Source organism: Acanthochromis polyacanthus, chromosome 19 (genome assembly GCF_021347895.1).
Source record: "Acanthochromis polyacanthus isolate Apoly-LR-REF ecotype Palm Island chromosome 19, KAUST_Apoly_ChrSc, whole genome shotgun sequence".
In the NCBI taxonomy this organism is placed as follows: domain Eukaryota; kingdom Metazoa; phylum Chordata; class Actinopteri; family Pomacentridae; genus Acanthochromis; species Acanthochromis polyacanthus.
The window spans coordinates 16,656,557-16,681,397 of NC_067131.1; the positions used below are offsets into that span (position 1 = coordinate 16,656,557).

Sequence of the window (24,841 nt, forward strand, 5' to 3'; positions counted from 1 at the left end):
AAGGGTGGGAGGAGACCAGACATAACAATTTCCAAACCTGTTGCATAACAGTTTTTAAAGCTTAAAAGCTTTGTATGAATGAAATACAACATCGTCAGACTCTGAAAAAGTACAGCAACAATCAGACTGGTTGTATGGTACACAGTGCTGCCACAGATCTTTATATATGTTCTTTACTGCAGACAAGCACATGAGAGAACACACAGGACTTGATTACTGTCTCATTTGCTTTTCTATGTCCAAAGTTACCAATAGAAATCATAACTGTTCAATTGAATAAACTCGTCTTGGCAAAACACAGAAAGAAATCAGCGCAGTAATTGAATCATTATGCAGTTACAGAAGGGAGGATGTTTTCCACGCATGAAAACAACAAACAACTAGACAAGCCCTCAGTAGAGGGCAGAACCAAGCCCATGCATGATACTCTGTATCAGTTTTGATCATCCTATGTATATCCTTTCCTACTTGATCTGCTGACCTGTAACTCCACATGTGAGCAGGGGACCTTAGACTGATCTTCAGTGCCAAGTTTGATTATCCTGACTTCAGCACTTGCAGAGATATCTGACCGGACATACCCACCCACATACATACATACTTACCCAGCCAGCCACATACCGAAGCGAATGCAGTAACCCCGCTGACGTACGTCAGGCGTGGTTAATTAAGGAAAGAAGAAGATAAAATTTAGAGTATATAATACAATTCATGTTCAACTGTCTAAAGAAGACTATAGGTCAAATAAAAGAAACAATTTTAGTACAGTTGGACACCTTCATGTTCTATCTACATGATTATAATTTCAGTGTTTGCAGGAAATTAAAGACATTCACACAAAATAACAACACATCCTATGTTATTATAAGTAATAGTACCAATGCCACAGTATAGAAAGACTCTGTTACAAGTAAAAGTCATGTATTTAAATTTTACTTAACTAAAAATTGCAAAACAGCATACATTTTAAAAAACTCATTTTGCAGAATGGAATATTTCAGTATACCATTAAGTTACTAATGCAATACTATATTCATCACTTTAGTTTTTTTGTGCGGTAGTTTAAAAATGTAAATATTAATCTTTAATGTCACACCATAATTTATTCATTCATTATATTTTGTATTATCAAGCTAAATCTATAATGTAACTTAAGTTATTGCATACAGGTAATAGAGTTAAAAGTACAATATTTTACTCTGAATTGTAGTGGAGGATAAGTATTAAGTAGCAGAAGATAGAATTAGTCAGGTAAAGTAACTCATAATAGTACTTAAATACAGTACTTGCATGAATATAGTTACTTTCCACCGCTGCCTGCGTCCCCAGACTTCCAGTGACCCCAAAACCTTCTAAATCAAGTTAAGTAATTTGTAAATTTGCACCACAAAAGTACAATATCAATTAATATTTGGCTTTAATTTTTCTATTACCTTAGATTATCAGTGTTTCTCAAATTAAACGTGTATAATCTGTTTTATGCATTGTAGTTACTGGGAATTTGGAGCCTGCAGGGTACATAGAAGGTGGAAGCTGAACGATAGAACAGCAAAACTTCCAGATTCATGGATTATTTTCAAAAATACTACAAATGATGTGCTAAAGTTGGCGTTTCGACCTGATTACACCCTCACAGTGACACAGGGTGGAGCAGGACAGGCCCATCACATCATTTCCGCCTCTCTAACTTTCTTCCATTGTGCCCAGCAGAGCTGCACAATGAGTCCTCAGCACAACTCCCTTCCTGCTCTCTGGGTCCGGCCTTCGTGTTCCTCCTGCTCTGCTGGTGGAAAGTGAATCATGAGCTTACATAGGCAGGGAGGAAGAGAGGAAGCAACCAAGCTGGATTCATTTGGCCTTCAAAGGTGTCATCATGCTTGCATCATCAATTATGAGGCGGATGTGTGACGTCAGGATGAGAAAAGCACCTTTAACCCTCCTGTTGTCCTGCGGGTCAAAATTGACTCGTTTTAAAGTTTGAAGATGTGGAAAAAATATATACACAGTGAAATTTCTGACGTCCACATTTTCAACATTTTTGGGAAATTTTTCACCTTTTTTGGTGGAAAGAAATATCCAAAAATATGTTTCTTTAAGAACATTCACAAAAAAATCAACCAAAATCCAGCAAAATTCACTGATTTTTTTTGTGAATGTTCTAAAAGAAAACATTAGAAGTTTTACTGATATATATGTAATCACTTTAAATATTTTCAGACTTTTTTTTGGAAGATTTTTCTCATTTTTTGAAAATATTCACAAGAATTTTCTTGCCAAATTTGGGGGATTTTTTAAAATAATTTTTTAAGGGAAACTTTTAAGGAATTATTGAAATTTTCTGAAGGTTTTGCAAATTTCCAAAATTTGGGGAATTTTTTTGCTGAATTTTTGTATTTTTTCAGACAAGGAAACAATAATTTTTGGTGACCATAAATGAAGACGACAGGAGGGTTAATACAGATTTTCAGACGTTAGCATCCATATTAACCATTAACCTTGGGAAGGCTTACTGGAGTGTGGATCATAAATGAAGCAAATAATCAATAACATTTAACAAAGCGATACAAAATGAAGCCATCACAGCTGCAATATAAATTAATTGTAATGTGCATGCGTTAAACAAGTAGCTTTAAGAGTTAAAACAAGTAATTCTGATCTGTAATCAAACCAAACACACCCGTGACATGTTTCTTATCAGTTCACCTTCACGTTATTGACTCGGAGATTTCACCCCTGACTGAACCTAATTACCTGTCTTTAAAGAGTAACAGAACATCGGCTGAGAGATCTTACTGCTTCGTGAGGAGCCTGTAAATTTCATATGGATCTATTTTTCACTGCTATTTGGTGGTTAACTTGAAATAAGTGCAGCATTAAAAGCTCTGGACATCCCAGAAACATGTGTGTGAGATCAGAAGAAGTGATACTGCTCTTGATCTCATCCAATCTCTTACCTCTTCGTCAACTACATGCCAGCTGAGGTATTCTGTTTGTTTCATGAATGTGTTTTAAAGTATGAGTGTTGTAAATTCATGTATGATAAACAGTAGTATTAATTAGTGCTGTCAAAATTAACACATTAAAGCGGATTAATCCATCATTACGATTAATCTGATTAAAAATTTTAATGCAATTAACCCATCTACAGCGCAGAATGACTCAAAATCCCTGAGATGTCTCTGGCAACGCATTTTAGGTAGTTTGTCCAAGTAGACTTACTGTCACACATGCTGCCACACATGCGCAAATAGGCAGTTGATCCGGTAGGGCAGGACCAAGCAATTACAAATGGAAAACGCTAAAACAGCACGTTGACCATCTCAGTGGGAAACGTAAATGCAAAAAAAAAAAAAAAAATTGCTATCATGAACCTTTAAAGGCTTTTAATAAACACGTTATGCGGATATATATTCCCTTCTTTCTTGAGCCTGTTTGCTTGTGCAAAATGAAACACGAATAAAATACATTAAAAATGAATGATATTTAATCATGATTAATTGAAATTAATCCGCAGCAGCACCCTGATTAATCTGATGAAAATTTTTAATCGTTTCACAGCACTAGTATTAATGTGTGCTTCAGTCGTTGCAGCTTTCAGTAAGTCTTTATCATATGGTTTAGTAATATAAAGGACCACTATGTGTGCAAACAGTTGGATTGATCTCGTTAAATGAAATAAAAATAATACATTTGCACGCTAACATCAACAATGAATGTTCATTCTTGACACTGGAAGCTAATAGTCTCACTACAAAGTCCATCTGAGGCTGTTCTGAAGCTAAGTGAGTTGAAACGTGCAGCTTATGTTGGATCAATAGTTTATTATTCCAGTACATCAGATGGAATAATGTTCACATTTTGTGTGCTATTTACCTTTAATAACACACATTTGAATAACTTGGTGTTGTACTTGTGTTCTTTATATCCATTTATAAGACACATTTTTCTCAAATCTTTGAGGTCTGGGGTCCTTGTTTCAACACTGTTAATATGATTTACATGAAGATCCAGACAAGCTGCAAATAAACCGTTTAGGTTTAAACACATGCAAGTTTCAGATATGCATGTGCTCTGTGGCATTTATTTAGAATGGATAGTATAATAATTAACATTCAACTTTATTTTTTTAGCCTCCTATTAAGTTGTTTAGTTAACAAGTTAATCCTGAGTTTTATTTATGACTGTCGTTATCATCTGACCACTCCCACTCGACCTCACTCAGTCGTAACTATCAGCTCACAAATCAGCAGTTAAGTCTGTGCTTAAAATGTTATCCAAATAAATAGGAATGATGGTGAAAACTATGGGATAAGCTTTATCTTTTGATCCCCGCAGAGAGCAGCAGATACACAGCGGTGGAACGTAACTAAGAATTTTTACGCAAGTATAGCTGAGCGTTTTACTTGAGTCTTTTCTTCTCAAGGTATTTTGTGATTCTCTACAAGTCAGAGGGAAATATTGCATTTTTTATTACATTAAAAGTATTCGCTAGGTGGTAAAATATTTGTTGGTAAAAATTAAGTGTTCCTATAAAATGCGAGCTTTGGTATAAACTTAACTTTTCACCATAAATATAAAGGAGGACAAGTGATTAATGAAGTACACAAATAGTCGATTAACAGAAAATGTATTCAAAAAATGTATTTGCAATATCTTTGTTTTGATAAATTTGAGGTTTTGACTCTTGGTTGGACAAAAAACGCAACATGAGGATTTCACTTTTGTGTTGGTATTTTTCACTGTATTCTGAATTTTTGTGAAGCAGTCAATCAATCAATCAATCAATCAATCAATCAATCAATCAATCAATCAATCAATCATTTAATCAATCAATCAAGAAAATATTCAGAAGATCATCCATAAATAAAATATTCATTGACTGCAGTCCTATATGAAATAGTTACAGATGAAAATACATTATTTTTTGCATTGTTAACATGTTTGTACGGTGTTTTCTTCTTCTTCTTCTTCTTCAAGAACACATGAAAGTAAAATAAGGGCCCAATAGCCTGATTGAGTAACTTGATAATCTGATAATCTGAAAAAGAAGATAAAAAAACAACAAAATCAATCTTCTGGGATTTCATATGTAGCATTCCTAAGGAACCGATCTTGACAACCGATTTAGTTGTTATCATACCATTCAATGTCCACACATAATTCCCATCCTTACATGCAGGTAAAGACCTTCATCCAGCTTCCAGTACATTCAGTAAGGGAATTATTTAAACTCCTCCATTTATTGGTGGTGCAGCTGTGATTTAGAACTGCCAAGAGGTCCACATTTAGAGGATGGAGGAGACATTAGTCACTGGACTTTTATCCCAGAGTGTTGAGTGTGACTCCTGTCTGGAACCATAATTATAGTTATAACTTTTGACCAAAGTATCGTTTTGACTTTTGCTTTCACTTGCTGTTTGTCACTCAGAGTTTGCTTAAGGGTATGCACCAAAACCAGTCAGTTATTTTAGAAAAAGCATGGTGTTTGAGGTTAAAATATACACTATCACTACATTTTAATCAGATCTTGCAATGCTTTATTTTGACTCCGCTGGAGACCTTACATGCACTTATTCACACAATTACAAGGAATTGCTGATGTTATCGGGGCTACTTTCTATCTATCAGTGATCAGGATGGTTGATAACCGGATATACAGAACTTACTGGAAGGTAGAGGAGGTCCTTAAGTGTGGGAAAGATGTCGATGATGCTGATAATGAGCCATTTAATGGTCTAGTAGCATCCAAATTGGGTAATCCTGGAAACCTCCTTGGTGGGACTTTCCCTATCATTGTTGTATTTCAGTTTCTATTTTAGTTTCTGTAGTAGTTTTACAGTATTTCAGCTGTACTTGAGCTGCTGTGAGTTATGGAGATATGGATGGAGATAGAGGCTGATACTAAGGAGATCTAAACTTTATAGAGGAAGCAGAGATTAATTTTTTCGGACTTTAAAAAACCAGAGCTACCTGAGCTAGTGTCAAGAGTAAAGTCCTGCTTTTATATTAATGCCTGAGTAACAGCAATCTAATGGTGCCATGGTTTAGATTCATCTCTTAAATTGCAAACATTATTTCAGTGGATTAGGCTGACATAATATAGTTGGTAGCTTCATCAATTCCAACTCAGATTTCTGTGCTGGTTGATTTAAAACTAAATTCAAGTTGAGGCAGCTTCATGAAATTGTCTTGATAACTTCATTTTTCATCATTTTGAGGTCTGGATTTCAAGTCCTTGCCTTTATCCTAACATAAAACTGGTAATTAAAGATTGTAGAAGGGAAACCGTTTTTGTACGTATACGAATCAACAAATCCTCAGAATTTCATTGTATTTTCATGCACATTGACAATAAAGCCATTTTAATCTTGGTTTCACTGAGTCAAAGCAGCTAAAGTACGTTGTTTTATGATTCTTTATGTTTTAAATTGTGAGTGTGAATGTGTTTTAACTTTGTTTACTTTGTACGGTGTCTTTGGGTGTTTGGAAATGCGCCTATAAATAACATTTATTACCATTGTCATTTCTGTTATCATTACTATTGCATTTTTAACCTTTATGTCCGTTTGTAATACTTTTTTTTCTCAGATCCTTGAGCTCTATCATCAAACTAATTAAACAAAATCAGTATAGTTTGTTGGTTGAACGTAATTTTGTTAAAAGTAGACATAACTTGTAAAAATGAGGCAAACTGGTGCATTAAATTTAGTTTTTGCTGAGGTCTGATTTGTGAGCATTACACTGGTTACTGTTTCATAAGTACATTTACATTTTCCAGTACAGTGTGTGCGTGTGTGTGTGTGTATTTGTGTAGGTGTCATTAATAGGGGCGGGGCTTGCTGACGTCGCCCTGGTTGCAGTGTATCTAACGTGAATGCAGACGGAGCAGCCGAGGATGGAGCAGAGGGAGAGAAAAGCCTCCGTGTCACATCTCACCTCTCAGAAATCACTTCTGCCACCCAGGACCCTCATTTAAATCACACCCACGCTGTCACTTCTTTTCTTCTTCTTTTTTTTACTCTGTATTTGTCCCCTTTTTTCCCCCCATCAATTCCTCCGCTGCCATCTGCGCGCCGGTCCACCTCACTTCACCCATCTGTCAACACACAGCGCCGGCTTCGCCTGTGTGTCAGTGGAAGGAGAGGAAATCCAGCTAAAAACCACTGAGAGAAATACCATTTTCCGCGAGTTCTCACGCCTTCTGTCGCTGCTACAATCGACATGGATGAAGACAATCACGGTAAGGCTGCTTTTCTTTTCCCTCCACACTGGTTTCCTCTCAGTGCTGGGATGGAGGATGGATGGATGGATGGATGGATGGATTTGTGAGTCAGGGCGCACGGAGACATGAGCTAGTCTTGTGGTTTTCTACACAAAAACAGCCACAACCTGCTGAAATACAACATGATCTGAACAAACTGACAATAAAGGAGCATTTCTCAGACACAGACCCTGTTGTATTTACATGCTTCCCATCCTAAGGTGAGAACCTGCTCTGCTATACACACATTTAGGTTAAAAAAAAAATGAAAAAATGCACAGAAACACATTTTTCCCCCCAATGCATGCACCTTTTTTATGTGTTTGATGTCTTGCTGTCAGGCTTTGAAGTGCCTCTCACTCTCTTGTCGCTGTTTGAAGCCTGTAAACTGGTGGAAATTGATAAGATATGTGGCTGGCAGGCTTCCATGTGGAGGATAGACCCAGCAGGATCTACATCCTTCCACAAACATATGTAAAAAATGAATAAAATGAATTCCCAGCGGTGATGTTTGAGGAATATAGTGACACCCACTGACAATTTGACTGAAATCACTATGAACTTACAACAAATGAGAGCAAATGATAATGAAAAATACTGACATTGCAATATTTTGCTTTTCCGTTGTTTATATTTTGATAAGAAAAAGCAGATTAATTATTATTCTATTTGGAATGATTTAGGGGAGGGAGTTGTATAGGGCTGTATCTGCAGTGACAATTAAAAGTAATTGTGAAAAAGCAGAAAAAAACAATTGGAGCCTTTCTCTTTGGGGCAAAAGCCTCCAAAAATACAGATCTGGCTTTACATTCATCATGCAGAGCCTTCTGGTGCCGATTTAAATGGTTCAACCAGAAACACTGACGACAGAGAACCGGTTTTTGGTCAACATGATCCTTTCTGGTGCAGAAATATGTCTGTGCAACTCAGATCGCATTTCTTTTTATTCTTCCTTTTCAGTGTTTTTCTCCTGTTCTTTTCTTTCTTTTGCTGAGCACATGTTGAGCCTGCAGGTCAACAAACTGTTTCTCTGGTAAATGAAGTTAAAAAAAAAAACAAGCTGTATCCACAGTAAATTGTGTTACATAAGACAGACTTGTCTTGTTGATTAGTCACGGACAATTAGACAGTGTTTTCTTTTTTGTATTAAGCAGCCAAAGAAGTGTGTTTCACTTAGTTTTCTGTACTTCACGTTCTACTTCTACTCCTGACCGTTGAACACATCGCAGTGTCAATGCTGAAATAGTATACTGCAAGATCTTAAAGTGAATTTTTTTGCTCCAATTGTGAGAAAGCTAAAAGATTAAATCACTTTAAAGACAATAATAAGCACATAAAAGTGGGGAAAAGGCTACAGTGTGGGATATGAATTATCTATGAGTGTGTATGTGCAGATTATTACAGTAATAGTCTTTTCAAAAACAATGAAAAATGCTTATAGTATCTTAACCATTTATCAAACTAAGTGGAATATTAAAGAGAAAATGTCTAAAAGTACAAAAAAGATTATGATTGAATTGAGAATACAATATTTAAGTAGCTATAGTGATATTTTAGGTTAGTTATGAGAAGGTGGCACTGACAAAGCCTCACTGATAGCAGATTTTTGGGGCCATATTAGGGAGTAAGAAATTCAGATGTCTGTATATTGGCCAACATTGTTTACATACACTACTGTTAAAAAGTTTAGGGTCACATAGAAATGTCCTTTTTCTTGAAAGAAAAGCATTTTTTCTCAATGAAGATAACAATAAATTAATAAGAAGTACAGTCTAGACGTTGTTAATGTGGTAAATGATTATTCTAGCTGGAAACGGCTGATTTTTAATGGAATATCTACATCGGGGTACAGAGGAACATTTCCAGCAACCATCACTCCTGTGTTCTAATGCTACATTGTGTTAGCTAATGGTGTTGCAAGGCTAACTGATGAGTAGAAAACCCTTGTGCAGTTATGTTAGCACATGAATAAAAGTGTGAGTTTTCATGGAAAACATGAAATTGCCTGAGTGACCCCAAACTTTTGAACAGTAGTGTTTATATTAGAATTAATTCTAAAAGGAAAAATAATAGAGCCATTAACTTATGATGAGGACACTGCTTGACTCCGCACCAACATCTGCTCACCAACTCTGCTACATGCGCTGCAGACAGTGCTGACAGTGTTATAAACAATGCAGTCTGAGCTGCTCTGCTGGAAAAATGATGTGGTAGCACTGTTTCTATGTTACTCCAAACATCTTTTTCTGCATCTGTAAAAGAAACTTTATGTTTATAGTGATACATCTGTGACACAGCAGTATCAGCTGATCGACCAACTGACTGACTCACTGAATGAAACACACTGACTGTTGACATTTTCAAAGAGTTGGTCATGACCTGAGTATTTAGTCACACATTCCTGATTTGATGCTCGATTTGAAGCTGTGCACCTGCATGCAGTATAACCCAGTTATGGTGGCTGCAGCCAATTATTTTATGATGGTGTCTTATGCACGCATGCAGGATGCTGCTGAGCAGATAATCCAAACCGTCTTGTGGGCTCACAGGCCTCCAGGCTGTGTAATGCAAACAAATGGTTGTAGTCTGATAACAGTTTGGCAGTTGAACCGGGAGATTAGCAGAGCCAGGAGAGACACTTGTATGAACTTCCACTTTTTTTTCCCTCCACATTATTCTCACGTGCCAACCGTCTCAGTGTACAGTGAGACGTGGAGATGACCCTGTTACTGTGCTTCTGGTCTTCTGCTCTTTATCCACTGTATTTTGTAGGATTTCCATATCTTTGCTGCATGTATTTGCAACCTCCAAAGGCTGAATCTCACCATTTCTGGTTTCCCATTAATGTCAGTTCAAAACATTAAAATCTTAATGAGGAATGAAAATGACAGAGACATTTATGATCCCTGAGGCAAGAACTATTTATAGTTTGGTATCCTAATGAACTTAGCTCAAAAAAGGTCAATTTTGCTCAATCAATATCTCATTTCTTGTGTGTGTGCTTCGACTGAGACATTCTAATATGGTCTAAATTGATATTTCAGGGCCTTGTTGAAAGGAATATTGCTTCAAAGTCACACTTAAAGAACTGACCTGTATCCTCTTTGCAATCTAAACCGTGACAACATGCTATCGCCATATCATTTCCCCTTAAAATCACATGTGCTGCAAGTAAGCCGCTCTTATGAGGCCAGTCAGGGAGATACCGCTCACTGAATCATGTGGCAGGAAGCACAGAGGCACTCTGTCTGTGATTAAACTGGAACGATACGACACCGTGCAGAGTGAACTGTTAAAATAACTTACCATAAATGTTGAACTCGATTGCTTACTCATACTCTCGCTGACCTGCAGACATCACTTAAAATAGTTGACATGCACACCTTGATACGCTGGTGTCACAACACAGGCGCTTGGTGCTAAATCTGTCTCTCCCAGGCACTTAGCAGCAGCTGAAGTCAAAGTTTAGACCTTCATCAAGAGAAGCTTGTTGACCCAGAGGAGCTCAGAACATAGTAATGCAGTGCAACATATCAAAGAGTCAGAGATGTGTATGTTGTGTGGGATTTTTGTGCGTCAGTGTGCTTTAATTCCTGACTGTACTGCAAAATATATGGCCAAAATTTTTTTTTTTTACATAGTTCAATGTCAGTTTTTTCTCTCCACTCAGATATCAAGGCATGATTATTTAGCCAAGTCGCTAAATATTATGTTTAATGTAGACCGCAGACAAAACCTGTGATGTCAAAGTTCTTTCTAGGGGACTTTGGCCTCAGTTGCTGTAAATCCATCCACTTGCAAGCTGCACTTTGAAGCTCTGAGGTCCTATTTTTCATGCCAACAAATGTGCACGTTATCCCCATGTGTGCACAGTACGCATACAAACTGAGCAACATATGTCCAGAGTTGGGGCTATAATTTATTCTGCATCGGTGAGCCAGTCTGAGAACAACGGAGGAGAGAGCCAACAGATGCCGTCATATTTATAGGATTAAGAAATAGTATACAAACAGCTAATGCTCCCTGAATCCACCTGTCATGAAACAGTATATGGAGAGCTGACACAAAGTGAAGGAGGGAGAGATGGGGGAGTTTGTGAACTGGGAGGCCTTTTGCTGCGATAATCAATATTTTATGCTGATTATTGATCAAATGAGTATTCAGAATATCAATGAGGTTGTTTGTAAGGATGATCCCATTGAGAATTATCACGCAACGCTTCAATTTTCTTTAGCCAAAAGCAGAAACACACTCAAACAGCTGCTACAGAACATGATTTCGGCGTAACGACTGATTAGAACAAGTAGGACTGATGATGCTCCAGTCTGGATCAGCTGAATAAAATCATACAGTGATGTGTAGAAGCTCTAATGTTTAGATTTCAGGTCCAACTACTGCCCATCATGCTCATAAAGTTTTTTGTAAATAACATGTTTAACATATATTCAATGGAAGTCAGTGAGTTGCCTAGTAAGGACAAATCATCGCTATAGCATCTCCTTGTGTGGTACATTATTCTTACGATGGCGATCAGCATTTTTCAAATCCCAAGATGACGCCCTCAAATGTCTTGTACTGTCCACAACCTAACGATATTCAGTTTACTGATATAAAGGGATAAATAAACCAGAAACTATAAAAATAGTTGCTGATTGTTGTAATCATTGACAACTAATCCAGTTTGTTAGTGAGTATAGGGTGAACACAGTGAAGGATTTAACAGTTACTCCTCTGCAGGTGGTGGAGACCAAAACAGAGCCTAAAATGGCGCAAATATCGGAGGTACATTTATCGCATGAATAGATTTAGCACTACAAATAAATGCTGGTGATGCCTTATTTCTTCCGAATGTATAAATATGCTATTACTTGTTAGGCAGCTTAAAATGGGTGAAACTCAGTGTTGTGTTTAGAATCTTTCACAGTGTCCCCAAGTGGCCAAAAAGTCAGTTAAGAATGTTTACTGTGTGTTTGAAACTGGACTTTCACTTAAATTTGCAATTAAAATCGAGGAATTGTAGAGGCATAATCACTGTGCAGATGATGAGCTGAGTCCGTCAAGGAGATAACTGATAGAACAATAGTAGGGTTGGACAAGGACAGTCAGGTCATCATGCACATAGAATTTATAGCATATGTCTTAGCTACACTTAAAAACTGAGTGAAGATATGAAACTCATCTGTAGCATGGGATTCATTAGTGCACGTTTACTGCGTTCACTAATCAGAGTTGGCGCTTCTCTGCTCAGTTTACATGCCACAGAGCAGACAGGGCCTGGCCTCAAAATGGATGAAAATCAGCAACAGGCTTGAAAGTGTTTTTATTACTCATGTGTCTATTTTTAGCATCATTGTATAGCTGGATGGAGGAGTGGAAAGAACACAGAAGCAGAAATTGGCTGAGAAGCAGTTGACTGAACGCCTGGATGGAGGCCACGGATTTTAACACTTGGCTTTTCTTGTATTTTCTCTTCTTTATAGCAGCTCTGTGATTCTTCAGTCCAGGATTAATGTGAACTGAGTAAACGGCTGTTTTGGGAGGTTTGGGGGTATTAAAATGTTGAAATGAACAGAGCTCTTAGATTTTCCAACACCTCAACAGCCTGAATGAAGTTATTTGTGATGACTGTGGTTCCTGTACAACACATGCCTTGTGTTCGTAAGTACAGACAGAAAAAATGTGCAAAAAGAGGTTCGTTTATGAGGTCCTGTGAGGCTTTCTGGACCATATTTCCTGTTGAAGTGTCGCAATCAGCGCTCTTCTCTCTATCTGACCGTGGGAAAAGCTGAATGGGAAGGCCTTTCCTTCAGTTTTCCTGGATTGAATGTGAGAGTGTGTGCTAAAATAACAAATCGTATCTGACTGCAGCACTACTGTTTTGTCTACTCGGACCTGTTAATGGTGCACACATGGCGGATTCTGTGCAGAATCACAAATGCCATTGTGTTTGGCTCTCTCTTGCAAGAAAGAAGAAAAAAAAGCACCTTTTTCCTTCACATTTTATTCCTGTCATCTCCTCAAACTTAATGGACATCTGACTCTGTACAATTATTTCATATCATATTCACCCCAGCAGGCATGAAACTCAAGATAAGAAGGCTTTTTGGAAGTCACCGCAGCGTATGTATGATTTCTTGACATGCAGCTCTGCAACTCTGAGGGAGAGTAGATGGGATGAAGGAAAAGTTGGTGTGATTGCGGTGTGGGCTTTGTTGTGGCCGTAGGGGGAGTGTGTGTGGGAGGACATCAGACAGTCACTTTGGGCAAACTGTGGCTGCTCTGTAGGTATCTTTTGCCCCAGGAGGCCGGCTGGCTTCAAGTAAGAGCTGAATGTCTCGACAGCGGCACAGCAGAGCTCAGACATCTGTTCCTGTCTGCATCTGCTGGCTTTATCCTAATATCACCCTGTAGTTTGTGCTGCAGCTCATAAATAGGGTGCATTTGGGCCGAAATGACGTGCCTGGTGATTGATTTGTGAATTTAATCTGCAGCGTTTTTAATAATTGAGTAACAGCATTTCCACAGTTTCTCTAATTTCTGCTTCTCCAATGTGAATATTTGGTGGTTTTCTCACTTTTCTCTGAAATACAACAACATTAATTGATATTTTTCACTATTGTTGACGTTTTATCCAATTAAAACTCAATCTGCAGTGAAAATAATTGCACTAAAATGTATTAGTCATTTGTTCATGAAGTATTTCTGTTACATAAAATATAATGTTGAAAATCAGTTTCACAGTGAAGCAGACATCATTTTCAGAAGTAGCTACACATATTTGACTTGTTGCCAGGAGTCACACGAGTAGATTGACACTAAATCTGGAGGTGATTAGCTTTGCTTTGCTTAACACAAACAGTAGACACAAAGAGAAAAAGGCTGTGTCTGTCCACATGTAGCAAAATCCACTTCCCAACAACTTACAAGTTTGTAAAATGTGCTTTTACAGGATGCAAAATACTTGTAGGAAGATTTTGTTACCTTTAAACTGAGCTTTGTGTTTGCTGTCCAAATGCTAAGCTAAGCTAACTGGTTGCAGGCGATAGCTTTGCTTCGACACATAAGAGTTCTTACCATCTTATCATTCTTGAAATATAAGAAAGCAAACCAGTATATTTGGCAAAATGATAGTCAATTTCTCTGAATTAAATTAATAACAAACCCACCCATACCTCTAAGTGACATAAATCCTTTAAAAACCTACATTTTCATTTGAACATTTTAAGCTGTCACTATATTGCACTACCACCAATTTATAGGTTGATTTTTATATATTTTATTTTATTTAAACTGTATTTCGATCCTTTTAGAAAAATATATGGCACTAGTACAAAGATAAGAGAGAAACGACTTTTTGGTTCCTCTGTATGTCCTGGATATAAATATTCTATTCTATTCTATTCTATTCTATTCTATTCTATTCTATTCTATTCTATTCTATTCCTTGCTGCTAAAAGAATTCCCCCTTTGGTATAAAACATGGACCCAGATAAAATTCACTCTTCCAAATGTCCTGCAGTAACGTAAACTAAGTGTCTGCATTGGTTTAGCCAAATGTGTTTCTTATGCGTGTCGACACAGATGCAAACGAGAAAAAAAGTGCTAAAATGCACTCTTTGCAGTCTCACTGGTTGACCCAGCAGCCTGAATGTGTTATTAAAGGCTTAAGGGGAGATTTGTAAAGAACAGAAATTCATTTTGTCTGCCAAGATTATGGGTTTTGTGGTACAACATTAGAAGATTAAACATACAGCACATTACACCCCATGTAAAACACACAAACACAAAGACAGTTCTGCTGCGTGTTGTGCAGGGATTGTAACAAGCTGCACTGTTTAAAGTGCTGAGAGAGAGAAGAGACTACATATGGGTGTGATTAGAGAGGAGAGACTGTGGAGGCTTCCCAACATGTTCCCATCTCCATGGTAGTTTGTGTGTGTGAGAGAGACAAGACATTGTAGCTGTTTGTCAGGGAGGCAGCATTTGTGCTGCTGTAAATAGAGAAACGCTTTGCCTGGAATTATTGCTTGGAGCTGTAAAGAGGGAAAGCTCTTCAAGTGTGAGACGGAGAGCAGATGGGAGACAAAAGACATTAAATGGGTTTAAGGAGGAGCACAGACAGTCAGCAGCAGCAGAGATGTTCTGTGTTTGAGTGATTCACATCTAATATCAGAGAAGAGTGAAGAGAAAACAGGTCCAGGTGATCATACAGAGAGGCTTATGGCTGAATAGAAATGGAGAACGGCTTGCTGTTTTTCACCTGTTCTCTATCAAATGCATTTTCAACCCCTAGTAAATACATTGGGTTACCTTAATAAGGCAGATTTAGCAATATATTCATCCATTGATTTAAAAGAACAAGCACACACACAGATAGAGCTGCCACTCAAGACTGTATTTTTACAAATTATTTTTCAAAAAAAAATATGACTGACTGCTTCATATAAAGTCATTTTATTTCACTTTTTAGGCTTTGTGTGTGTATTTAGCTGCTACAAGGACAGAACATAATAAACAGCTATCCCTACTAAGAAAGAGCCAAGACAGGGTGGTTTTGTCTGTTCTGGCCATGCATCGTCTTCATTCTTCTGTTCTGGTGTTCATACATTGCTCTGCTGCTGTTGTGATCTGCCACTGAAACTGCACAGAGTACAATCCACCTATTTTCTTGGTGATAATATGAAGTACTGCCATTCTTTCAAGGCCTTGGGTCTTCAGAAACCCTTACCCTGAACAGAGTTGGACCATTGTACTAACCTGTATTGCTGAATGTAACCGACCAATGACTGGAGCCACAAGCCAAAGATATCTTGATGCTGCAATGATACAAAAAAGAAACATTTAATACAATAAACTGAATCATTTCAGGAAAAAAATACTGAAAATGGATTGCTTTAAAAAAATATTTCATTATTGACGATTGATTATGCTGCCTAATTGCGACATCCCTATACATAAATGGGTTTGTTAAAATGTAATATATTATAGTACATGTAATTCAGTCAGGTGTCATTCAAGATCTGAACTGATTCCCTCTGAATTATTCACTTCTTTGGTAAGTCATTAAGAAAACAATACTTGAAAAACAATACTAAAAAATAAATCTGTTGTTTAAAAGCCAAAACAGTGCTAAAAACAACAACATGACTAAATTTACTTAAACAGCAAGTTATACTCTGATCCTCTACAATGTTAAAATCACTGACAAGACAAGTGACTGACATGAATTGTTACGATGCAAAACATTTGGCCCTGGCCTTCATGTGGATGTTACTTTGACACCCATGTAAACAATGTTTCAGAACACATTCACATCCCACCAACAGCACAATGCATCCCTCCCACACAACAAAAACTATTCAGGAACAGCTCGAGGAATGTGAAAATGAGCCCAAGAGTTAAATCCAGCTTCAAAACTCACCAAATCGTAAACTGATTGAGTATCTATAGGATGTATCGGGACAAACTTGACCCATGAAGATCCCACCCAGCAATCCAAAGACCTAAAGGATCCCAATGCCCTACACCACAGGACACCCCCAGAGGTAATGTGTCCATGGCCCAACAGGTCTAAGCTGTTTTGGCGACACAAGTGGAACCTACACAATATCAGGCACCTGGTTTTAATGTGACTGATCGGTGTATATACCTCTGAAGCTGAATAAAATGTCCTGGCACATTCTCATTTCATTTCCTGCACTTTTTTTCAAGACCAAGTGTATATTTTCACTTCTGTTTCATCTAGACTTGGATCAGAACCGACCTGTTTCTAATGAAAACTCTTTGATCCAGCAGGTGGCCTTGAAATAAGTTGATGTTCGGCATGATCCATCTATAAGAACTATAGAGCCAATACCAAGAGAGACCAATTACCTGAACAATGTGGGCGGTTGTGAAAGCGTTGTTTGGATCAAAGGTTGTTCTGGTCTCATTGTGAATATGATCAGGGTGGTCCAACAAAGTCCATGTTTTTGCAGGCAGGCGCACAACCATCACAGAAACCTTCAAAAGCTTCAAGCATCCCGAAGGCCGACACAGAGCTCCTATTGAATGGAGCTGCACAGCGAAAAGTTTGAAGTTAGAGCCAGTTATCCAGGTTGACCCTCTATCTCACTGCTGGTGTCTGCACATAGTCAACATCTCTGGAGATATCAAACCTTAGCCCTTGTTCACTGTGTGCAGAATGAAAGGCACCTAATACGGATTTCAAAATCTTCCCCGGCGAGATATCTATCACAATAATGGAAGTGAGTGTGCTCAGATCAGATAAAGTCTTACATCCATTCTGCTGCTTGTCAGTCATCTGACACCTGCAGGAAGCAACAGAGGTGTCTCTCAGGAAATAATATGACAAACGTATGTCACCTTTCACCATTTATTGTCATATAATGTTTTCTGTCCTTGTTTGTTGAGACCGAGATGATATCCAGATTAGCTTTGACTGTGTGAAGCCTGAATTTCACAATAATAGAGGAAACAGTAGCAGCTCTGCAAGGGTGTATTCATGCCCTGTAAAGAAAATGTTTAGGAGATATAATGTTTACCATGTTTTCCATCTTTGTTAGTTGTCAGCATAGTAACATTTATGTATGTCCGCCTTGTGTCACCAAAACAGCTCTGACATATTTAGTGTCGAGGCATGAACTCCACAAGACCTCTGAAGGTGTCCTGTGGTATCAGGCCCCGAGGTGTTTGTCATGAACTCTTCCTTTTCCTCAAACTGTCCCTGAACATTTTTGCACATGTGAAAGCTACATTAATGTGTCTAAAGTGAGTTAGAAAAGGGTGTACATAGTTCACAACAGTGTTTAGGTAGGTGTTGCATGTCAAAGCAACATCCACATGAATGTCAGGGCCCAAGGTTTCCCAGCAGAACATTGACCCAGAGCATCACTCCACCTCCACCAGCCGGCCTTCGTCTTTTTCCTTTTCCTTTTTCACGTGATATGCAAAAAAAATTGATTCTTCAGACCAGAACACCATTACTCCATGGTCCAGTTGTGGCACTGAGGTGTCCATTGTAGACGCTTTCAAGCAAGGGACAGAGGTCAGCATGGAAAACGACCAATCTATGGCTACATAGGAGCCATATAGAGCAAACCGTGATGCACTGAGTGTTTTCACACCTTTCTGTCATAGCGGGCTAGTTTTTGCTCCCTTTGTGTATCAATGAGCCTTGGGTATCCACGACCCTCTTACCTGTTCACCAGTTGTCCTCCCTTGCTTCCAATAAATCAGCTTCAAGATCTGTCGGTTCACTTGCTGCCGACCATATCCCAGCTCTTTACAGATGCCATTGCAGCAAGATAATTAATGTTACTTCACCTGTCAGTGGCTTTAATGTTGTGGCTGATAGTTTTGAAGTATTGCTGAGGCTGAATGGAATGTATCTTGATTTAGATATAAATACATAAATTGACCTGAATTAACACCATGGGGGATACATGAATATCTGTATCAGATCCATCAAGTCAGTAGTTGGTCCGGATAATTACCATCCCAAAGCCCCTTGCTGTGGTAAACATTGCTTTGATATCATTTAATTTAGATCATAATTACAAGCAAAGGAGGAGAAAAACCCATCCAACCCAACCTCCTCATGCTTAGTGAAGAAAACAACAGAGGGGTCAACAAACAGCTGTCATAATGACTGCGAAGCTGCCGTCACTGACAGTTACATCTGAATCAAGTGCAATAAAAACACTAATTTAAGCAAACACTCCCATGTTAGAATAAATAGAGGTCTTCCTGATCTTCTCATTCTGCCAACATTGCATGAATGCAGAAAAAACTAAACTAAATCCATTACTGTGTAACTTACAGAGTGATTGCAAAGAAATGTAAAGTGTGTTGATAGTAGTGAGGTTGTGAAATGGCCTTTTTCCAGAATTGCAGATATTCAAGCCCTGTGAGAGAATAAAAGTGAAAGATACTAATACAGCCCTTTTACGTTCTGTCTAAAAACTGGATGATCATCAGAGATCTGTTGCAGTGGGCAAACATGGAGCTACTTGGACTGCACCCAGCCTGTAAAAGCCCCTCATCCTGCCCAGATGCCAAAAGAAACAGCATCCATCTAATTCACTCTCAGGCCGATCAAATCATCAGATTATGATTACTTTGGCTGCCAGCATATGGCAGTGGAAGCCCCGCAGATCCTGCTGGCCGAATCCATCGAATCAAATATTGACATAGTGCTGATGCTGAGCAGATGTGTGATATAAGGAGTACATGGTGTGCAGACCACCTCCAATGCAACCACCATACTTGCACAAATGCACTCACAGCAGGAGGTCGCCTCTCCAAAAAACTGCAGATTAACCAGAGGAATCAGTGTGAGCGCTCTTCAGCTCCCCGAGCCCCAGTTTCTGCTTGTAACCCTGGAGGTAGTTAAAGACTACAAGCCATATTAGCTCCCCAAATCTCTCTTCTCACGCAAAGGCCAGGACTGAATTATTACTGAACAAGCTGCAGCACAGTGTACTGGAATAATGCATGCATAATTCATGCAAAATGTAAATATAGTAGAGCTGAATTTACTGAATAACATAATTTGCCAAGTCGATAGTGAAAATAATTATTTATTTTTAAAACAGAGGTGGCAAACATTTGCTGTGTTTCATTCAGTATTCAGGACTGTTGGTTGGACAAAACAAGAGATTTGAAGACATCATCTCGGGTGTCACTTCCCCCCTCGCTATTTAAAAGACCGAATAAGTAATTAGTGTAGTTACAACATAATCAGCAAGTTGGCTGCCAAAAAAACTGTTAGTTTCCACCTCAGTTTTCAGCTGCAGCAGCAATTTGGACTCCAGAAGATATTCATTATGAGTGACAAAAATTATGGATAAACAGGTTAAGAAATGAGCATCAGAAAGCAGACGCTTGCAGTGCAGCTTTTTAAGATTACTTTTATAGACGAAATACAGCAGAATCACAATTTTCTTAGGTCTTCAACAAACATTAAAGGAAAAATATGAACCTTTGAGCCCTCCAGTGAGGAGATCTGGTTGCTCTGTTGTGTTGTGGGGGTATTTTTGTTGGCATGATTTGGGTCCATTTGTCCCTCTATAGGGAACTGTCACTGCAAATCAATACAAAGTTGCTCTGAGTGGTCACTTTTAATCTTAAGATGAAGCATTTCTATCCTGATGGGGCTGATCTCTTCCATTGGGCATGAGGTGTCAGTGAAGGGTTTAATGAAAATGATGTGGGCTGAACTCCTGAGAGAATTTGTACCATTACACCAAATGATGGAATATCTTTTGGAAGAACGATGCTCATCCCTTCAGTATAGATCCAGAGACTTGGTGAATCAATAGCCGGCTTTCCACTGCAGGAACTGTTTTCAGGAATGCCCCCACCGACCGGACTTTTTGGACTTCCTGATTCTATTGCAATGTAGGATTCAACAGCTTCGACTGTGGCATCAAGTGCAGAAAGATAAAGACAAATTGGAGTTACTGGACATGACTCTATTTCTATTAGCACATAGATTCTACAGCAATGGGATGTTTGGTATGTTAGCCTATATAGTGAACCTTACATTGTTGTTAGTGACACTTGAGGACATCAAAAGGGCAGAAAAATGGTGCTTTTGAGTTTAACCAATTAACATTGAGACCCGCCTAGCTGTCTTTTCCAGGGCTATTCAGAGGTACCTACCATGGAGTAGTTACCCATGGAAGGTAGTGACCCAGAACGAGGTTCCTACAGGGGAATGCTCTTGAAGTCAGAACATACACAAATGTTAATATGACCCTAAAAGCCCATCAGTTCCTGTAGCAGAACACAGAAACTTGTTATAACCCAACATTTTTGAAGCTAATTTCACATTAGAGACATAATATGGTTCATTCAAGCAACAAATGACAGACTGAATGTACCGACTGTTCTATGAACAATGTGACTCAGTGAACTGGGTCAAATGTGCATGTTGAGAAGATATCGTGCAAAGATGCTCTACTGAGAATCTTTTCACTTTAGGCACTTTCCTTGTTGCTGAATGTCATGCTACACTGAAGTTGTTCCAGCAGCACGTGGTGGCTCAACACCTCACTAAGACACTTTATGTTGGTTTGTTCTTTAATTTGTCACCTGTCTGAATACAGCAACAAGCTCCGTGCACCTACATCCTGTGACCGCGACCTTTGACACCCTCTAACATAACCTCGTTCACCTCATATTGAGTGTCTCAGCATTCTAGCATTGTGGCTCTTCAGCAGACAGATACCCCAGACTGTCTGCTTCTGCTTCACAAACTGTTATGTTTTTTAACCAGCAATCATTGAGGCAAAGTAGGTTAAAGTCAGGCAGCGGCACGTCACTGGGAACATCTGTGTATATGCTGTTATACATCACACTTCCGCTCCGACAGACTCGCGTTGGGCTTAAAGAGCGTCAGGGAGGGTGAGCGTGTGGGATTAGTGCCAGCTGGCCTCGGTGTACATGTGCTCATGTGCGGATCCATCCACATGTCTGTCTGCATGTGTGACCTGGGCTGTATTGCACAGCATGTCTTTGTCCACAGTTGGAGGGATTGGGGCCAGTCGGCTTCAGATTAGAGTCTGGGTTCCAAAGGAAGTTTTTCCGCATTTCCGGCTTCGTTGCACGTGACACATGGAACTGCAGGGCCAAGCAGAGGAGTAGAGTTATCTATTTTCAAAGCTCATCTCCTTTAAGAGACATCATAGCGGTTAAAGTCGCTAGTTTAAAGCTAGTGGATCTGGACAAATCTCCTCTCACTCACACGAGTCAGCAATAACTGGACAGCAGCCAGTGTTAAGTGGGCGTGGGATTTTCTGTCAGAGCTCCGAGCATCAGGCTGCTTTTGCTGCACTGATGGTATGAATGCCGCTTTTGGGGAAGTCTTTGAATCAGTTCTCATAACCTGGGATTTTAGTTACTCCAACAAAAGGGCTTTAACATGTTCAGACATGTGACCAAAATAAACATAGTATAAGTTACGAAATCGAGTGCACACTGGAGATGGTGTGTCAAAGCATTTCCTACATTATTCCATCCAAGCCTCTGGTTTCAGTGGGTGGTCAGAGACAGTTGTTGGTTTTGGGTGTGAAGAGCAGCAGGGGATTTACTCCTAATAGTAGATTTTGAGGGATTTTGTTTTTAGGGGGTGAAATTACTGGAACCTCATGTTCTGTTGTGCACATGTTGGAGTTTAAACCCTTTGGACCCTGTAAACCCAGCACCCTATAGAGCGTGCTTAGCGTGGATTTCCCTTAGAGGTCACGAAAGGTAGAATTTGTCTAGTTTTCTGCTCAGACACAAACTGAAATCAGTGACTCACTGTTGTACGATCTGACCCTCTTGAGGCCTGCTGCTTACTACGAGGCGGTGACTCACGCTGTAACTGATTTTAGTAGATTATCATTCGAGCGTAGCTGCTGTTTGGTTTGAGCCAATACGACGGCAGCGATCAGCTTTGACCCCACGACTCCCTCTGTGCTCGCTGAAGACACTAAACTCATTTCCTGAGTGAGTCATAGAAGGTCACTGGGGGGAACTGTGTTAATAAAGTAATTGGTGGACCACCTCTGTAGAAGAGCCGCCCACCACTACACAAGAGAATCTTCTGGACCAGAAACATTAGAGATTTATTGGCTGCCCGTATTACCAAATATATGGTTTCAAAGATATATATTAAAGCAGATCCCGTGAGAGAGGGGCCTGGATTGGAGGATAATGGTAATGCTTTGCATTTAATGGCAGAAGGCTTTTATTAAAGGGAGCATCTTCTGCTTATCATTAGATTTGTAATGAATCAAGATTGTAATCATGCTTATTGTTGCAACCACTGGATCTCTCCATTAGCTAATGCACAGCCTGAGGCTAATGGAACACATGGAGCTGCCTGCTGCTCGCACATCATCTCCCTCCAGGCAAATTTAGTCAAATGACAAAGAAGAATCCTAAAATTCTAGCTGAACCTGCAATTTTGTTTTCCATTATTGCAAAATCTATTGACTGTTTACTCAGCTATTGATTGATAACATGGAAAATAAAATGTTAGAAAATGGAAAAGATTGAGTGTTTTGTCAGAACAAAACTTGAAAATATTGAGATTACTATTATGGAAGACAAAGAAAGGCATCAAATATGCACGTGATACACATTAGCTCAATGAGGTACCATTGTACTTTGAGCTGCATTTTCACGTAAATATGCTTATCTGGCCTTGTTTAGCAGGTAGCATTCTCCATATTTACCTTTTTAGATAAGTACAGGCCTGAAGTAAAATAGTACTTACTCTTCGACCAATCAATTGATCATGAGGGAAATAAAGACCTGCATTTGTCACCGTGCAATGAGTTCCCTCAAACTACTAGTGCCATCAGTCCAAATAAAGTATAAATACAGGCAAAAAGCTAGTATTTGCAGCATATTAAATCATTTTGACGTTAATTTATACTGAAATGATCAACCGACCACCATACACTTGCCCCTATTCATATATACTCAATCTCAGCATGAAGGGACGCCAAGTTAACCTACTGTTTTCAGATGATATGCTATGTTGGTTGTTAAGCTGTGATATGCAAAGTGCTGTTGGCAAACTCTACACTTTTTGGTTGAACAGCCTCCATTAGGTTGGGCCAGTTCAAAGCTATGAAAACATGGTTGTTTCTTCAGGTAGTCTATTTCTGTTGATGCCAAAAGTAATGGATTAATCTCAGACAACTAGAAATGTGGCGCTTTTGTCCTGATGAAAGTCAGATGAGAGGATATCATTACACCAGTAAACCTGGAGACTACAGTCTTAGATTTGTAGTAACCTTACTTTCTCTATAGAAAAAGTACAGATTAATTCATTCATTCAACCTTTATTTAAATCTCGAGGAATCGTCCAGGGCATGTCCTTATTTTCAACGATGTCGAGACTGCAAACAGAATAAATAGGGCGCTAATTACCAGGAGCACAAACAGCAGAGCACAGTTAAAAACAGCTACAATCAAAAATAGTTTAGTCTGTGATCATTGTTTTGAATTGACCCACTTTTAATGTTTGCTGCAAAATCTTCTGGGTGTGTGCAGCACAAACTGCAGCTAGTTGGGTTAGTGTGTGATCTCAGTCACACCAGTTCATGAATCACTTCCAGAAATGTGTGTCGAACCCTCAGGCAGTTTAGTACCAAGAAGTGGAATCCCATAGTTCTAGAGATAGGTACAAAAAATGCACCAACACTCCAGGGTGCTGGTAGCATCTGAGTCAGACATTTGACATTTAAAGTTAAAGCCCTCAGTCAGTTTAAAGGTTTCATATTTTGGGAAACAACCTGATTGCAAAAAATGTTTCAGAGAGTTAGATGAGCAAATTGATGCCACTCTTGTATTTGTCCATTAAATATAAAGCTGCAGTCAGCAGTAGAGTAGCTCAACATAATGACTGGAAACAGGAAACAACAGCTTTACTGGAGTGATTTCAGTCCTCTTATATAACTGTTGGCAAGAAGGCAAACTAAAGTATTTTCCCATACTTTAAACTGTTGCTTTTAACCAATAAAACTCAACACAGCAACACATCTTTACCTCACTTTTTCCTGTGTATGACTTGTTTTGTAG

At 38.9% G+C, this 24,841-nt stretch overlaps 1 protein-coding gene across 1 annotated transcript in view; it reads left to right on the forward strand.

Annotated features, from left to right (window-relative positions):
* The first annotated feature begins 6,853 nt into the window (after nucleotides 1-6,853).
* The window catches only part of LOC110953565 (cytohesin-3), a 45,068-nt gene continuing 27,080 nt past the window's right edge, over nucleotides 6,854-24,841 (forward strand). The window contains exon 1 of the mRNA XM_022197646.2: nucleotides 6,854-7,240. Within this exon, the coding sequence (XP_022053338.1) occupies nucleotides 7,222-7,240 (19 nt within the window). The 5' untranslated portion in view covers nucleotides 6,854-7,221. The remainder of the gene's footprint in view (nucleotides 7,241-24,841) is intronic.